This window comes from Perna viridis, chromosome 3 (assembly GCF_037379345.1).
Source record: "Perna viridis isolate PV_CMFRI_1.1 ecotype Kerala chromosome 3, ASM3737934v1, whole genome shotgun sequence".
Classification (NCBI taxonomy): Eukaryota; Metazoa; Mollusca; class Bivalvia; order Mytilida; family Mytilidae; genus Perna; species Perna viridis.
The window spans coordinates 13,994,090-14,012,358 of record NC_142447.1 but is presented as its reverse complement, the minus strand read 5'-3'; the positions used below and the strand labels follow the sequence as shown (position 1 = coordinate 14,012,358).

Sequence of the window (18,269 nt, the reverse complement as noted above, 5' to 3'; positions counted from 1 at the left end):
ATCTTGGATGTAATTAACACTTTAAACTCGTTCTTTCCAAAATAGAAACAGGTTAATATCGTTCATTCCCGAGTATTCGATATTGTCGTTTACTAAAAAAATAAACGCGAGTTGAGGGATCACTCAGTCATTACCATTTTACTAGTACAAGTGGGGCTGGATGTACTGGACAACAAGAGCAGGTCTCACTTCCAGATAATGTCTACTAAAACCGTGTAAACATGATGGCTTTTTAAAGGGTATTGTCTGGGATAAGACCCCCTTTTTTTGTTGGATTTTTTTTCAATATTTTGGGCAAATGTGGAAGAGTCAAACTTTATACTTATACTTATAGTTTGCATATTTTAAGCAATGATTTTTATTGCAATGTTAATTCTTCTACAAGTGATGGAATACATATCAAGTGAAAAATGTGACTGAAACAGTATAAGCAATGACCATTTTTGAATGCTGGAATAATACATTTTTTATGTGATTTTCTCTAGATGATATTTCTTTGCAGTCTGTATTCATGACTTTTACTTTTCTTTCTAGAATGGCACACTGATGTTCCATAAGTTTATCTGTGCACGCAGTAAGACAAACTAGATAGAGGTAGGTACTTTCTCACATAAAATACAGTACAAATGTTGTTGTTGTTTTTTTTTGTTGTTAAAATATAGTTATGGATAGTTATTGGTACAAATGTAACTTGTTTATGTTGTTAATCTTCTGTATTAACAATTCAGAAAGGCTTTAAATTTGAAATTAACAATATTGATATGATCATTTGAAACCATGATAGATTCAGTGCTTCTAGACCCAAATTCAGTAGAGTTTGATTTTATCATTTTAAATATAAAAATTCTAGTTTAGTTTTTCAATCTGTCCATCACACACTGAAGATTGGTTGATTGATTGATTGTTGGGTTTAAAGTCCGAGCAGCAATATTTCAGCTATATTCAGACGATGAACATGAAAGAAAAGAAATTTCTAATTTCGTCGATGGTTGCTTGCTTCACAACACGTAAAAACAATACAAGATCAAAGAAATTATTATACTCTCTCGTCAGAACCATACTAGCTATCACCTCTCTACCAATAACAAACATGTATGCAAATAACTTGAGCAAGTGTCATTTACAGTACGATGATATTGAATTTAGCAAAACATGAGCTATAATAGCGTTATAGAGAAAGTTCTGATTTAAACAACGAGAAGTTCTACTACTAATTCTCAGTGGAGGCCCTAAACTCCCAATATGCAGTTTTACACACACACTACCACACTATAAAGGATTTTACTTCTAAGAAAATTAATCGATCTCCTACACCACTCTTAATTACTTTACTGTGATCATTCAGTGACATGTAAGTTACATTTTTGTATTCCTCTATTAACAATCTCTCACGACATGTATGAAAATGCAATATATAAATACATGTAATAGGTAGCAGACGTGCAAGCTACTATGTATGATATATATAATATACATACTATTCGTGATTTTTAAATTTAATTGAAGATAGACAATGTTTATAGTGAATATCTCATCGCTGTAACATCACCTAATGTTTCAATAATTGAATTAACGCATACACCGCAAAACGTTACTTTGTGAGAATGTTCTAACTGGCGAGCCCCGTGCAGGTCCGGGTGTAACGTCCGAGCAGCAATATTTCAGCTATATTCAGACAATGAACATGAAATGGATGATGAAATGAACATGAAATGATAAAAAACGGGATGGGTCACAAGGACAACAAGGTCGACAAATTTTGATTGCCACTAGAAAAAGGGGGGATGGGTAAGGTCGGGCAATTTAGCCTCCTGTGGCGGAGCGCAAAGGTTCCTACTCCTATCAAATACCACAGCAGGATTCTTTAACGTGCGAGGAACGTGGCATCTTTCCCAACACGGTGCACCACTATGGTTTGCGGTCAGGTTTTCCGTATTATAGCCTGACAACCCCAGCATGTAACATGCCAGGGGTACCCCATTCCACCACCTGGGGCACACATCCCAGTTGCTCTGTGGGCAGAGCGCCTAGCCCCCGGCTAGGTTAATGAGCACTATTTAGTCGCCCTTTACGGCAAGCTTAGCGCTGCTGCAGGCCTATTCTTTTGACACCCGGACCTGCACGGGGCAAAAGTGGGTGTGAATTCTTGAGTTACTTAAGTAAATTTACTAGTTTGTTTGTACATTTGTTATTGAACTCCGCGCCTCGGTCGGAGTGTTTGACATGTTCCGTTGTAAATAAGCGACACTGGGCTTCACAGACAGTCAGTGCACCTATTCCTAATAGGTTTAGCAAATAAAAACTTGCTGAACATATCAATGGCGGTTGAAACATAAGAATTACTGTTAACTGAAACAGGGTATGGACCACATAGATCAACTTGCCATACATGAAACGGTTCCGTTGGCGTTGGAAAGGCAACAATGGCTTGTTAAGTTTTCTTATTAGAAATTTTCCGTACTTGACAGCGGTGACAAGACTGTACATAACTTGTAATGATTTTACCCATTCTCGGAAAGAAGAAATGTTCCTTAGCACGGTCCAAAGTATTTGTTTATGCCACAATGTCATTCTAATGGGGAGTCATGCACAACTTTTAACACAGTGTCAATAAGAGACTCTGGAATAACTACATGTTGTTGATAGTGATTATCAACTTATTGCGCTTATTTCTAGCAACACGAGAATGAAATAGTACTCCGTATTGAAAGGCGTAATCTGGAGCTCGTAAAAGAATTCACCTGGCTTCCTTTTGTAATTCAGAAAGTGTGTCATTTTCCAAATAATTGGTAATTTTTGCCAGTGTCCTGTCTTGATGTTGAAGTACATTATTTTATCAACAGAAATGGTTACATTTTGAAAAACGGAGTTGTTCACAGATTTATTTCCAAAACTTTCTCGATTTAAATTTTGTTGTACATGTAGGGTTTTCTTTTTATTCTTTCCTTGATTTGTTTCCATGTCAGATCCGTCCATGTCGGCATCGTACGGATCATTAATTTAATTTTTATTTGTTGAAAATAAATCGGTGGCTTGAACATCGACTTTACCGTTGATAAGGTCGGAAAATGTTTTACCGTCTATTTTGTCTGGAACGAATGGAAAATATGGAGCATCCTCAAATGGGCTCTCTGCGACGTCTGCGTTCTCATTTTCACATCTAGCTGCGAAACGTAGCTCTAACTATTTTTTGGTATTTTCTTAACGTTAGAGCTACGATTTTGGTAGTTAAAAAAATTGCGATTTCAGCGACATTGATTTTGACGCACCTATTTTCTCTTCGTTTCGTAGCTATCGGCTTGGCATGGGGTTAAAAAATAGTTATTTCGTTTCGTTAAACATTCTTCTACCATCTTACCTTATTAAGCATATATGAATATTCACATCTTTCTTATTGTAGCTCAAAATAACAGATAATACTTAGAACCCGCCTCCTTCTCGCCGCCATCTTGGTTTAAGCGAGATCCCGTTTTCGGACACGTGACGAATAAAAATAGACCCCATTCCGACAAAACACGTGTTATTGTTTACAACTAAGATGCCGCCGGTTTTTAATAGCCCCGTGCAGGTCCGAGTGTTTAAAGGTTACAGACCACCAATTCAACCAATGAGCATTTGGAACGTACGCAAAAATAGTCCTACGCAGAAATTACCCCTGTTCCTCTTAGTGCTGTGAAAAAAGTTCTCATCTTATTTTAAAAATTTAAAGAGTTTCTGAAAGGAAAAACATTTCTGTACATTTTATAGGTGCATTTTGCTTCTTGTGATGTGAAGCCTAATCTCCATAATGATTTTTAAATATACCCCTATCTTGTGAAAACACTGGGATTTCCCATGCTATTTATAGACCCTTCACTTCCGGTGACCAGTACTGCACTGCAAGTCTGCTAACCCCACATGCCATTCTGAGGATTGTGAGCTGACATATGTAGAATCATGCTGATATATAGTCATCTGCAGGTTAAAGTTAAGGTAAAGTCCAGAGAAGCCATTGAATATTGTGAAATTAGCATAGAAGCCTATGGGAAGTGGAATTAGTGGTTTTTAGCCTAAAGAATAGGCCTGCAGCAGCGCTAAGCTTGTCGTAAAAGGCGACTAAATAGTGCTCAGAAACATAGCCGGGGGCTAGGGCGCTCTGCCCACAGAGCAACTGGGATGTGTGCCCCAGGTGGTGGAATGGGGTACCCCTGGGTGTTACATGCTGGGGTTGTCAGGCTATAATACGGATAACCTGACCGCAAACCATAGTGGTGCACCGTGTTGGGAAAGATGCCACGTTCCTCGCACGTTAAAGAACCCTGCTGTGGTATTCGATAGGAGTAGGAACCTTTGCGCTCCGCCACAGAAGGCTAAATTGCCCTACCTTACCCATCCCCCCTATTTCTAGTGGCAATCAAAATTTGTCGACCCTATTATCCTTGTGACCCATCCTTTTTTTACATTTCATGTTCATTTTGTCATCCACTTCATGTTCATTGTCTGAATATAGCTGAAATATTGCTGCTCGGACGTTAAACCCCAACAAACAAACAAATTTTAATATGAAATCGGGCTACTAAGTTAGCATTTCGAAGTTTAATACTTTAATGAAGTATTGTTCATTCATGAATTAAAAAAATACAATAAATATTACCCACACCCTCCCTTTTTGTGTAAATACATAAACAAGAATGAAGGAAGATGGAGGACACATGCTTAAATTGTGGTAAAGAATTTGAAAGGAAGAAAAAAGGGTTCAAAAGAAAATCAATTGACACAACAACACAAATCCCAGTCTTATCTTTCCTAAAAATATTAAATGAAAGTTTGAATGCTACAATCACACCAGAAAAAAAATTATTTATGGTGATAAATGTGCATCTGTCTGTGTGAGGGTCAAACAATTTGAATCTGAAAAACCTGAATATGTTTCACAACAGTCTAAGACTTCTTATCTTGGTAAAAGAAGCCACTCAGCAGCCAGTGCTACAACATCTACTCCATCCAGGAACACGAGCCAACCTTTTCCCCCTTTTCCTTCTCCTCTCCGAAAGAAACCGATTTCAAGAAATACAAGTCTTTTTTCATCTCCGATCCGTGAGCAGAATTCTTCTTTTTTTTCATCTAAGAACTTTATTGATAAAGCAGCTGCTTACCTTAAAGATTCAAAGTATTACACTGCTTTTTGCCTATTGATTAATTGGAGCAAGCCGGCAAAACAGGCTCTAATGAAACTTTTCAAATCCATGATACAACAGAAAATGAAAACTGTGAAATCATCCAGTAATGAGGTACCGTTGTCTTCCAAGCTTTCCCTGCAATCGATTGAGGATTTCAGTTGGAAAAATAATATTAGTGTATTGGAGACCAAAATACTATTACTGGCCACAACAGTTAAATCTGCCTTAGCAACACCCAAATCTGATTCCAAATTATCATTGTAAGTGAAATTAGTTGTTTATGTATTTTTATTTCCAGTAGTACAATATATTACAAAAACTGGATGACAGTGGTAAATGCTGAAAAAGATAAACTTTGTACAAGTCATCATGCTTAAACAAATATTGTGATTGGTAATAGTTTCCCTTCATGGTAAGAAATTATTCTTGTTGTTTCCAAGTTATTAGCTCCAAAAGTTCAAAATTGTGCAAAGAAAGGGAATGTGACCATGAGACACAGACGCCCCTGCCATAGGTTAAATAAAGCAACCTCTCCCCAAAACAATTAAAGTATCATATAAAACATTTCTCCTCAAATTTAGTGACAAGAAAGCAGGTCCATTAGTACCAGCCAATGGCTTCATCCTGTCATCCATTCTCCATCTTAGAATGCCAACAAGGTTTTTCTTCCTGTAAGAGGCATTATCTGTTGAGATGTACAGATCTGGCTGTAATCAAAAGGTAAGCTGTCGAAAAAAGTGGAACATCGGTCCAGGATTGCTTATGGCCCTTCTGGGCTGTATTCCGGAGGTACTTTCAGATAGTTTCATTGGAGTAGTACGTAATTTTATTTTTAGTATACAACACAGAGAAAAAGAAATACAAGTACACATAACAAAAAGAAAGGCAAACAAATCATGAAAAGAGCTCAAAATATCATAATGAAAACAAATAAACCATATTTCATATAAAAAGGTGTGTTTGATTATTGTGACAATATGTAGGATATTAAATATAGAAATAGATTCGAGAACATTTTAACCTTGAAAATACAGAAATCAATTATAAAATGATCAATTTAAGCTTAAACAAATATATTTTAAATTAGTACAATAATGTACATCATGCATTGAAAATTTTTCTATATGGGATTGAAATGTTTGAAAACTCATCAAAATCACTTTTGGAACAAAAAATACAAATGCATAAACAAAACTTAGCATACTTACCAGTAGTATAAAGATATATATCTAACTTACATGGTGCTATTGCAATGGATGATGGCTAATCTTGGATAGAAATTGTAGCACACAATGCTTCTGAAGGTTTATGATTCTAAATTTATAAACAAAGGGGGACAACCAGAACTTTCACCAGTAGGTGAAATGTTGATTTTGAATAATTACTAAAATGAAATAACATAAAAATGAATTGAACAATAGGTAGAAAAGTCATAGAAAGTTAAGTCATAGAAATTAGTAAACGAAAAACAAATATACAAAAACTATTTCAACAAGCAAAAAGTCCATCGCACAGGCATAGGCACAGACTGCATATACATATTAACCCCAACTACCCAAGTTACACCTCCTGTTATTTTGGAATGAGGTGGTCCCTTAATATTTTTTTAATATTTACTAAGCCTTTCAGCTATTAACTGCATGATTAGAAATATCAAAAATTGAAAAAAATGAATACACGTCTCAATATTATCATTTTTTTTTTATTGCAGCTTTTCAAATGGATGAACAAGCTTGGTTTTTGTAGGAGTGTGACAGGAACTAGGGCCGTGGTTGACAGAGTTTGTTTGGCCTTTGACCAACAAATTAAGTCATGGAAGGACAATATACAGGTATGAATTGAAATAAAAAAGCTTGTTTCAAGCCATTATGCCTTTTAGGTGTTTATGCTTTTCACTAAAACATATATACATCTCAATGAACAAGGCATTACATGTATTTAGATCATACTTTGTTATAAACAATTAACATAAATTCTACCCACAAATAATTTATGTTTTTCAATCATGAAGAGTTTTCGCTAACCAGCAGAAGCTTTCTGTAATTGAAAAGATTTGAGTGAATCAATATTTAATAATAAATTTAATTTTAGCATGACCTTGGAAATTTTAATGTTGAGGAAGAAGTGGCCGAGCCTCCTGATCATGACAACCACTCCACTGTTGAGTCAACATCTATTACTGGGACCCAGTCTGACGATGCTATTCAGAGTTCTGTTGCATCAAAGTCTGATATGGATGTTGAGGAGGATGACCTAGAGGGGATAGTACCCCTTCTAGAGTCATCAGCAGTGCTGGGTGATGTCCCTGCAATTGACAATGTCATTGACCAATCAGGTAATCACATAGTCAAATAATCCTGTATGACAACATAAAATGTACAGATGAAGGTAAATTGAAATATTTTAGACTTTATAGTACAAGGGAGATAACCCTCAAAATTTTAAATATAATATTATACTTAAGCAGCTATAAACATAATCTATCGTTAGAGAAAAGAACTACTAGTATTTAATACATGCATCTGAATCAATCATGATTATAAAACACTACATTCAGGGATATTAACTTGAGGATCATTTGAGGAGTTTAGGATCTTAAATTTCAAATTTTAATATTCTAGTAGTAAAATTATCAAAGGTATATTGAAATAAGCAAAATTTGAATATTTTTTTTGTAGACCCAGGCTATTCACTGTGCTGGGACAATGTACAGAAGTTGAGTGCAGCAAGGCATCGATCAGGTGATAAACAGAACAAAATGATGTAGAGGGCCTTAGCATTTGCTACTAGAAACAGAATTTCTTTTCGTCATCTTGACTATAATACAGAGACCTGCCAAGCCACAGACATTCCTTTAGAAGTAATATTATTATCTTTGAATTTCATTTAATTGCCACTGGTAGCAATTGATTATTGGTCATTGATATTATATTATAAGATAATATTGGTGCTTCAAATATGCTTGAAGTTTCAAAAGAACATTTTACAACATTTATGTGCGTTGAGGCATTATGGAAGTACAATCGGGCAGGAGTAATATGCTGAAAACTTATTGACAACAACATTTTACATTTTAAAGCTTAGATGTCTTTATTGTATGTAACTGGGCTTGTAAAGTGACTTGATTTACCAATCAGTTTGGAGATAATTTTTGACAGGTTGTTTAGCTGGTTTCAAACTTTTTATTTTTAACTTATTCTACTTTTTATGGAATATCTACCATCAGATTCTGATTGGGACCTTCTTAGAGGAAGAATGGTTATCATGACACAAAGAATCTTGAAAAAAACTTTGATGCTTTCGAAGAAGCTGATGTTATTATGGACATCCCCCACCAGTACAGCAAGGAGTCATCACTCAAGTCAGAAATTGTAAGTGTCTCTTTAATTTTTGAGATATGCCCATACATACACAATCATATTGAAGAGCGTAGTGTTCTCTGAGGGCAACAAGTCTCAATATGTTCAGAGGTTGTGATATTATGAATGTAAAAAAAGGTAAAATTACTTGTATTTAGTGTAATAAGAGTATTACCCCACCCCTTTAAGACTTACAACTTTAATTGTTATATGTCTTTGGTGCTCAGAAATATTTATCTCATTACTTTGTACATGTACATGTAATAGAGAAATAAGTATTTTATACTCTAAGCTTAAATATATTCTACAGTACTCAGTACTAAAAAATGGAAGTTTGCAACCCCTGTATTATCATATCATATATGTTTTCTTATATCAGGTGAACCTTGGTGTTATCAAAGAGAATCCATCAACTTGCAAAGGTAAGATAGAAATAATGAAAATACTGCATAAATATGTACCTGCTGATGGAAATGGAAAACCTTACCAGATTCTATGTCATGGTGATCAATTAAGCATTGAAAGAATGGTAGATGGTCAACTTGCTATGGCTCCAGGTATATAAATGTTGTCTTAGGATTGTTGTAACAGTAGAGAATTATGATTTATTATCGGTATTTCTTATAGATTCATAAAACTGTGCTTTTCAGAAGAAAAATGAATTGGAAATTCATAGTATGTCAAAGAGATGCATAGAGCGAAAAATCAATCAAAGGTTGCCCTTCCAAGTCTTCAATGATTGTTTGTTTGTTTGTTTGTTTGTTGGGGTATAACGTCCGAGCAGCAATATTTCAGCTATATTCAGCCGATGAACATGAAATGGATGATAAAATGAAAATGAAATGAAAAAAAAAACGATGGGACACAAGGACAATAGGGTCGACAAACTTCGATTGCCACTGGAAAAAGGGGGTGGGTGGGTAAGGTCGGGCAATTTAGCCTCCAGTGGCGGAGCGCAAAGGTTCCTACTCCTATCGAATACCACAGCAGGGTTCTTTAACGTGCGAGAAACGTGGCATTTTTCCCAACACGGGGCACCACTATGGTTTGCGGTCAGGTTTTCCGTATTATAGCCTGACAACCCCAGCATGTAACATGCCAGGGGTACCCATTCCATCACCTGGGGCACACATCCCAGTTCCTCTGTGGGCAGAGCGCCTAGCCCTCGGCTAGGTTTCTGAGCACTATTTAGTCGCCTTATACGACAAGCTTAGCGCTGCTGCAGGCCTATTCTTTTAACACCCGGACCTGCACGGGGCAGTCTTCAATGAAGAGTGATGAATAGTCACACCCAGGGGCAGGTAATCCCGCTATGAACATATTCTGAGATCTGCATACATATATACATATGGATAAATAACGCAAATTTGCAACATTGATCATTGTGTTCACACCAACACAATGAATATTATTTTTTTATGAATATATTACTGTAAATGAAATAGAATTTAAGTTTACTGAAAAAAAATAAAATTATCACTTTCTGTCAGGAAGCAGAGATCCATTTAACAAACTTCTAGGACTAGTACCAAGACCTCATAATTTCCATAAAAAGAAACATAATTTTACAGGTAATGCATATAATGATCATCTGACTTGAGCCCCCACCATGAAAATGTTTGCACCTTTTATGTTTAAAAATACAGATATAAATATTTTATTTAGCACAGTTACAATAAGCGGTTTTGGCGAATGTCAAAATTACATGAATTGAACATATTGAATATGTGTTATAGATAATGTATAGTAGTTACAAATGTAGCTTACTGAATTGAAGTTATAAAGGGTTATGAAAATACGATTTATATAGCAATTGATAAGACTTTTTCTTTTCTCCATGCAAACTGATATGAAATTGGAAAACAATCTCAGTAATTTTGGATTTTTACTGTTAAACAATATACTAAATTTTTTTTATAATATTAAACATATCAAAGTTTTTATATAAAGAAGTGACCCGTGCAGGTCCTGGTGTCAAAAGAATAGGCCTGCAGCAGCGCTAAGCTTGTCGTAAAAGGCGACTAAATAGTGCTCAGAAACCTAGCCGGGGGCTAGGGCGCTCTACCCACAGAGCAACTGGGTTGTGTGCCCCAGGTGGTGGAATGGGGTACCCCTGGCGTGTTACATGCTGGGGTTGTCAGGCTATAATACGGAAAACCTGACCGCAAACCATAGTCGTGCACCGTGTTGGGAAAGATGCCACGTTCCTCTGCACGTTAAAGAACCCTACTGTGATATTCTCCCGGAGTAGGAACCATAGGGCTCCGCCACAGGAGGCTAAATTGCCCGACCCTACCTCCCTATTTCAAGTGGCAATCAAAAATTTCTCGACCCCCATTATCCTTGTGTCCCATCCCTTTTTCATTTCATCATCATTTCATGTTCATTTTATCATCAATTTCATGTTCATCGTCTGAATATAGCTGAAATATTGCTGCTCGGACGTTAAACCCAAACAAACAAACAAACAAAATACAATATATAAAGAAGTAATTTTCAGTTTTATTTTCAGTTGTATAAATCACACTCAAATAAGAAATGTCCTTTGTCTTCAATGTTAATATGGCATACGGCACATATTCTATTGTCTTTTGGAATATTGAGGTGTCTTCCTCTCTCAGTCTCAAGCTGATGAGAGATAATTCTTATTTTGGATATCATGGAGATCTCGGCCAGTTTAAACAAATCATCTATAATATAATTTGGTCTAGTTCCAGACCTATACAGTTTTCTATAAAAAATTAATTTTGAAGAATTACTGATATATGCATTTTGTTCTTATGAATATTGATCTGAAATACTTTGTTTAATCATTGGTAACTTTATTTTTAGTGCACAGTATTCTCTCAGTATGTCCATCAGCTGTCAGCATTTCATAATTATGTTGTACCCTTACTCAAATATGCTTTAACTGATTTTAACAATATTTATACACAACATCAAGCAACAAATTGTAGTTGAACTAATAGCAATTCATTGTATTTTGACAGAACATGTCCCCATTTCCAGATAGAAAAAAACCTTTATAAGCCTCGATCTGTATATACACAAAATAAATTTTAATGTAGGTTTTTATATTGCTATTAATCGTACTTCCATGTATTATTTTTCATCTCTTACTTTATGTGGTATAATTTAACTATGTGAAAAGACAGAAATATATAATGAAATAATTTTTACATATTTCATATGCTTTGCAGGATGCCATGAACACCTTCCCCTGACCAAAAAGAGACATTAATGCAAATTCGCGACAAATTTGAGTTCAGGAATATAAAGAAGAAAACCTCAGATTGCATTAATGATTGTGTTGACTTTTGGAACTTTGTGACTGACGGCTACATATGCCTCTTGGCCTGTAAGTTATGTGATATACTATCAATTCATAACTGCCCTGAAGATTTACTTACTAGCAATGTAACTATGTGGCATCAGTAAGCTCTCAAATTGTAAATATTATATGGCCATCAATACAGTGTACAGCTAACCCCGAGAGCACTTTGCAATATGGGAAAGAAGAGTGCACTTTTTGTATAATGGTGATGATGATGGTAGTGGTCTTGATGACAGTTTCGACAAAGATGATGCTGATGATAGCAATGATGATGATGATGGATATTATTACCGAAAGCCAGAACAAGGTAAATTCTCAGTTTCCGCTATATAGATGACGTGTTATCTTTAAACAATCCTAATTTCGGTTATCTGATACATCGCATCTACCCAAAAGAACTTGAGATAAAAGAAACTACAGACACTGTGAAGTCAGCCTCATATCTTGACCTACACTTAGAAATCGAAGGAAAACTACTGACCAAACTTTATCACAAACGTGATGACTTTTCATTCAGAATTGTCAACTTTCCTTTCATCTGTGGCAACATCCCTTCGGCTCCTGCGTATGGAGTGTTCATATCACAACTCATACGTTATGCCAGAGCTTGCCGAAACTACGCAGACTTTTTGTATCGCGCTAGAACTCTAACAAAAAGGCTTCTGGAACAGGGTTATGTTGCTACAAGATTGGAAGTCATCACTACAGAAGTTTTATGGTCGTCATCATGAACTCGTGGATCGTTATGGTGTATCCATCAGCACCATGAAAACTGATTTATACAACGGGTCATAGTTTTCCTTTCCTCGTTTGTCTACCCCGGACGACTTTTTATGAGCAACTCGGCGGGTGTTTCTAGAAAAGCAGAGGACGCTTACCCTACCGGTGCACCTGGTCCATGCTCCCAGTTTTTAGTGGAGTCCGAGTTGCTCATTTACTTTTGTTACTTTGTATGTATGATTTTAGTTACTTTATGTTCTTTGTTGTGTATGTCTGTTTTCCATGTCTGGTCTTACATTCTTTTGATTACCGCTATAACCTTGGTTCCCTTGATTACCCTTACAATTAAATAATGTTTCCATAATATAAGTTCCATTAATACATATATAGTTTTATATGTCTCTGATTGAAGGAAATATTGATCATCAATATGTCTCAATCTTATTAAAACAAGATCTTTGTATTTCTCTAACAATGTTCGATCCATGATCTTGTAAAATTCACTTTGAGTTAATACTAGTTGCCATTGGTCCTGATTTAGACAATCAAAATAGTAGTAAAAAAATAATAGTTACCTCCTCTTTGAAAATCCACTTCCAAGATTCAGGAAGTGTAAATTTGATTTGTCAAAAAAAGTTCATGACCTGGGGTCACCAGAACGTGAACTCAAAGTGGGTTTCACAAGATCTTTGTTTAGAAACGTAGTTGGAGAAGCTTAATTGGGGTTCTTGTTTTAATAAGATTGCAATATGTCTTTGTATCCTTACAACTATAGGGCAAATTATGAGCTGCCTAGTGATTTACCACTAATATAATTATATATATCTAAAGCTTCAATAGTTGGATTTTGTACATAATTTTTTAAACATCCAATCCATGTTACAGTCAACAATGCCACTATAGAAACTGATGATGACGAGAATCATGTGCTTGAACATAGTTGTGCTGTAGTATGGACAGGGTTAAAGATGATGGTGGACAAAGATGCTGAAAGACATAATGATGGAGAAGCCATGATGTCCAATTGGAAAATCAACATGATTGATTTTTGGAATCTTGACCACAATAAATATTTGATCCTAGGACATAGGCTTATATCAGGTACAATATGCATGGACCCAGTTAACTATAGGCAACCAAGTTGATAAGCACTTGACAAATACAAAAGTTCTGAATGGGGTTCAATGAATGAATAAATACCATGAACATTTCATGAAGCATGATACTTGGAAATTGAAAAAAAAACTGGAGGTACATGTTAAACTAGCATATTGAATCAAAAATACATTGTATATTACAAATTGCTGTCTGTAAAATTACCAGAAATTTGGTTAAACTTGATGGTTAAATTTCTTGTATTTTTTCAGCTGTAAATGGATGGTTACCAAAAAGAATCCAAGAAGAAATTGTATAGAACAGCACAACAAACCTAACTGGTGAACCATCAAGGAACTTAGCTCTAGATCTAGTCAATGAATTCTAGAATAATGACTTCAAAGGTATGTTATTCTGATGTACCATTACAAAAAATACTGTAAAAAATCATTTTATAGAAAAAATATTCTTTTTAAGGTTTAATGTGGTAACAATTACTTATGTCAACATGACAAATTAAGCCAACAATGATACTCCTCACCTGGAATGTATATTAATTTTTCAGGTAACCTGAAGAACAGTCATGGGCAGTATTCAGATAACCAAATTTCAAGATGCAAGATTACAGGCAGTGTGGGAAAGGGTATTGAAGAAATGTTTCAGTTGAATATTGTTAACAAGTTTGTTTCAACTGCCAAATCCTCCAAATATATCGACAAAAACAGTATTTCTAAATTTCTTGCAACATATGCTGGAGAGAGATTATTCTGTAGGGTTAGAAATCGACAATTTAAAGGTTTTGAAAACTTTAGGAATGTTGTTGACGTTAAAAAAAATGCAAATGAGGCTAATGAAATATTCTATTAACTTGGATAGGGAAAAATATGCTTGTGGAAATTAGGGCAGATAATTCAGCTTTAAATTTCATACCTTTATACGATCCTTTATGCATTTTGCTTGTAAATCGCGTTTCTTAGTTGGTAAAATAACACTAAATATTCAGAACTTTAAAACATGCAGGAACAGTTTTTTGTTTATGTTCTCTGAATTACACTAAATATGTAATAAGTATAATTTCATAACAGTTTTGTACAAACATTGAATGGAATGTATTGTCTAAATGATTTATTGTTCATTAGAGAGATTATAGTATCAGATATTATATATGTTATGATGTTAAATGATTGCTTCAATGTCATGAATTTGCCTACAGTATTAATTATTTACAGCATGGGCATTTAGACTTACAAATACTGCAACATGTACACATTTCACATTGACATGCATCACATTTACTTTCACATGGTTTTCTGTCAATGTCACTTTTTACCGGAATAAGACATTTTAAAATTGCATGTCTAAAACAAGCAATGCTACCACTGTTTATGTCTTTACAATTTTTTTTAATTCATCATTGGCATGAATAATGGAAGATTTAGTGGCATACACGTATGCATATGAATCCTTGCCATCTCTTCCTGCTCGACCTACCTCTTGCCAATATTGTAAAACAGATTCACATATTCCCCAGTGCTTGACAATTCTAATATCAGGTATATTTACACCTAACCCAAAAGCAACAGTGCAAATCACAAATCTTATTAGTGAATCTGGCTTGACAAAGGTCTCAAGCAAATGTTTTTGGTCATTGATTGAGAGTTCAGCATGATAGATGCCTATATGTCTACTGTCATATGACCTATCATGGTCATTAAAACCTTTCTCCTTTATTTCTCCAATAATGTCACGGTGTATCTTTCCAGCCATACTTAAGCTTCTGAAAGATAATAGTATGAACTAAGTATTTCAAATTCTCAAAATATTTAGAATGACTAGTGTAAATTTTCTCATGTTTTTTTTTTTTATTTTAATTGCTTAATTATGAGATAATTTGAAAAGGAGTCTATATGCAACTAAAAATAGCATTGACCATTACTGGTGCCTTCAGATAGTGCAGAGACATAATGTCAGCAAATAGTGACCAGGTGAATAGGATTGTTTTTGCCTAGAATGTTGCTGTACTTGAATTTCACTATAAATTCAAATCACCAGTTTACAGTTTAAATATTTAAATATACCTGACATATAAGATTGCTTTAGGAGTTCCTCATCCCTTTTCTCTCAGCTGATTTATATACCAAGCTATTTCTTTAACATGGTCCATTGCACATTCACTTTTGTAGTGAAGGAATATATTTGTCCTGAGAATATTGCATGTTTTATTTCAGGACATGTAGTGAAAGAATCAAGAATTTAAAAAAAATACATCATGAAATAGGAAAAAAACATTTCCAAAATTAGCCAGGCTAATGTGAATATATGTTAAAACTGTCAATTAATATTATTTTCGCTTTAGTAACACAAAATAAGCCCCTATTATTTAAGCTTGTCATTCTTTTAAAGGTAACACATGTTCAATTTTGCAATATATTATGAGTTATATATACAAGAGTATTATACCTGTCTGGAGATTTAGAGATGACAGAGTATTGGTCAATGTGAAGTTTCCTAGTGACTGATGTTAAAATAGCCTGATTTATAGTTGCCGTTAGAAGAAAGAATGGTGTCTCCGTCAGATGGCTTCTTATTTCACCAAGCCTTGAGAATGTGGGTCTAAATTTTTCACCCCTATAATGTACATAAAAGCTCATGCCTGATATTTAATGGACACTCATTGATTTATAATGAGAAAATTATTATAGTATACCATCTGATTGATGTTTGTTTGTTTGTTGGGGTTTAACGTCCGAGCAGCAATATTTCAGCTATATTCAGACAATGAACATGAAATGGATGATACAATGAACATGAAATGAAAAAAGAAAGGATGGGTCACAAGGATAATAGAGTCGACAAATTTTGATTGCCACTGGAAAAAGGGGGGATGGGTAAGGTCGGGCAATTTGGCCTCCTGTGGCGGAGCGCAAAGGTTCCTACGCCTATCGAATACCACAGCAGGGTTCTTTAACGTGCGAGGAACGTGGCATCTTTCCCAACACGGTGCACCACTATGGTTTGCGGTCAGGTTTTCCGTATTATAGCCTGACAACCCCAGCATGTAACACGCCAGGGGTACCCCATTCCACCACCTGGGGCACACATCCCAGTTGCTCTGTGGGCAGAGCGCCTAGCCCCCGGCTAGGTTTCTGAGCACTATTTAGTCGCCTTATACGACAAGCTTAGCGCTGCTGCAGGCCTATTCTTTTAACACCCGGACCTGCACGGGGCCCATCTGATTGATTAATATATTTATAGTATCACAATATCTTTTGCATGAGATTTTTATTTTTTATCGAAGATTTATGCAATTAAAGTTTAGTGTTAGTATCCCGTCCTATGTAGTAATAGAATAATTTAGTGTGATTGGTCTGTTGATTAACTCCAGATTACATGGTGTTTATTCCTGTTTTGAATTTCTTAGCTTCAATAATAATTTCATGTTTTTATATATGTATATGCTTATTTTTAAGGTTTAGCTTTATATTGTTGCTCTGTTGTTGGACTTGTTATGATCAATTTAGGCCTGCAATTAACTTTAAAATCAAATTTCTTTTTTTTCTATATGGGGAAACAAGGTAAATATCTTACCAGGTTTCCAGTAAATGGGCCTCATCTATTACTATGGCACATATGTTTTGTTGACAAATGTCAGACTTCAATAATACTTTCTGCCACTCACTATCGAGAAGCATTTCGGGAGACAGATACACTAATGCAAATTCTCCAGTTTAAATTCCTGCAATTTTACAACAAAGTAAAAATTATACACACTTTTATTTTCATTAGAGATGAATTTCTCTGTAAATGACAGTCCAGTCGTAATGAATTATGGAAATGATGTATATATGTAATTTTTTAAAAATCAAAATTAAATGCCATAACAAGATCCAATCTTTACTTTTCAAAATTTTTGAAAATGGTGCCATAAAATATCTTTTTTTGACAGACAAATTGATATATTGTATTAAAAAGTAAAAAAAAAAACAAATTAATTATGTGTATGCTTTAATAAAAAAAGTTGAGGGGGCTGACACAGGGTTCTGTTTGCCTTATGTTTTGGAATTTTCCCCATTTTACATATTTTTTTTTACCTATTTTTGACCTAATTCGAAAAACGCCATTTTATGAACTTTTCCAAACACCAGTTTTAGCCACATTCCATAAAAATTTAGACTCATAGACTTTTTTCTATTATGGCATACTTAAGATATTAATAAAAATCTTAACCTTCAATTGTTGTTGCATCCATGTCTTCCTTGGCCATGATCCCTGCCGCTTTCAACCCAAAACTTGTAGCTTTGGCTATTTGATCGAGCATCAAACCCTTCAGTGGCGAAATAACTATGCATATTTTTGTTGTTGAACGTTGAAGGTCATTAAAAAACAAAGGGAACAAATAAAAGCAAATGCTTTTACCAAACCCTGTTGGAAAAATTTCAACACAGCTTTCTCCATTAAGAACTTTTGAAATTACACCAGCTTGTTCTTCTTTCAGTTCTACCTTAAAATCATTTTTAAATTTATCATTGTACCATGTTTTGACCCTTTTCGAATCCATATCCATAATAGACACAATGTCATGACAAAGAAAGGGGAGTGAAT

General features: G+C 34.9%; 1 protein-coding gene and 1 pseudogene across 2 annotated transcripts in view; one reads left to right on the top strand and one right to left on the bottom strand.

Annotated features, from left to right (window-relative positions):
• LOC148621100 (uncharacterized) overlaps positions 1-17,900 on the top strand; it is a 35,002-nt pseudogene extending 17,102 nt beyond the window's left edge. The window contains exons 3-15 of the transcript XR_015920810.1: positions 5,238-5,419; positions 5,741-5,879; positions 6,871-6,990; positions 7,251-7,494; positions 7,838-8,018; positions 8,369-8,530; positions 8,898-9,075; positions 10,009-10,089; positions 11,727-11,952; positions 12,008-12,159; positions 13,458-13,673; positions 13,940-14,071; positions 14,233-17,900. The product of XR_015920810.1 is annotated as an uncharacterized LOC148621100 (transcript). The remainder of the gene's footprint in view (positions 1-5,237; positions 5,420-5,740; positions 5,880-6,870; positions 6,991-7,250; positions 7,495-7,837; positions 8,019-8,368; positions 8,531-8,897; positions 9,076-10,008; positions 10,090-11,726; positions 11,953-12,007; positions 12,160-13,457; positions 13,674-13,939; positions 14,072-14,232) is intronic.
• On the bottom strand, positions 15,746-17,384 carry LOC148621101 (uncharacterized). The gene is made up of 3 exons (XM_088575147.1): positions 17,256-17,384; positions 16,128-16,295; positions 15,746-15,868 (listed from the first exon to the last, which is right to left on the bottom strand). The coding sequence occupies exons 1-3, from the start codon at positions 17,357-17,359 to the stop codon at positions 15,775-15,777; spliced, it is 366 nt and encodes a 121-aa protein (XP_088431273.1). The 5' UTR covers positions 17,360-17,384; the 3' UTR covers positions 15,746-15,774.
• Positions 17,901-18,269: the final 369 nt, after the last annotated feature.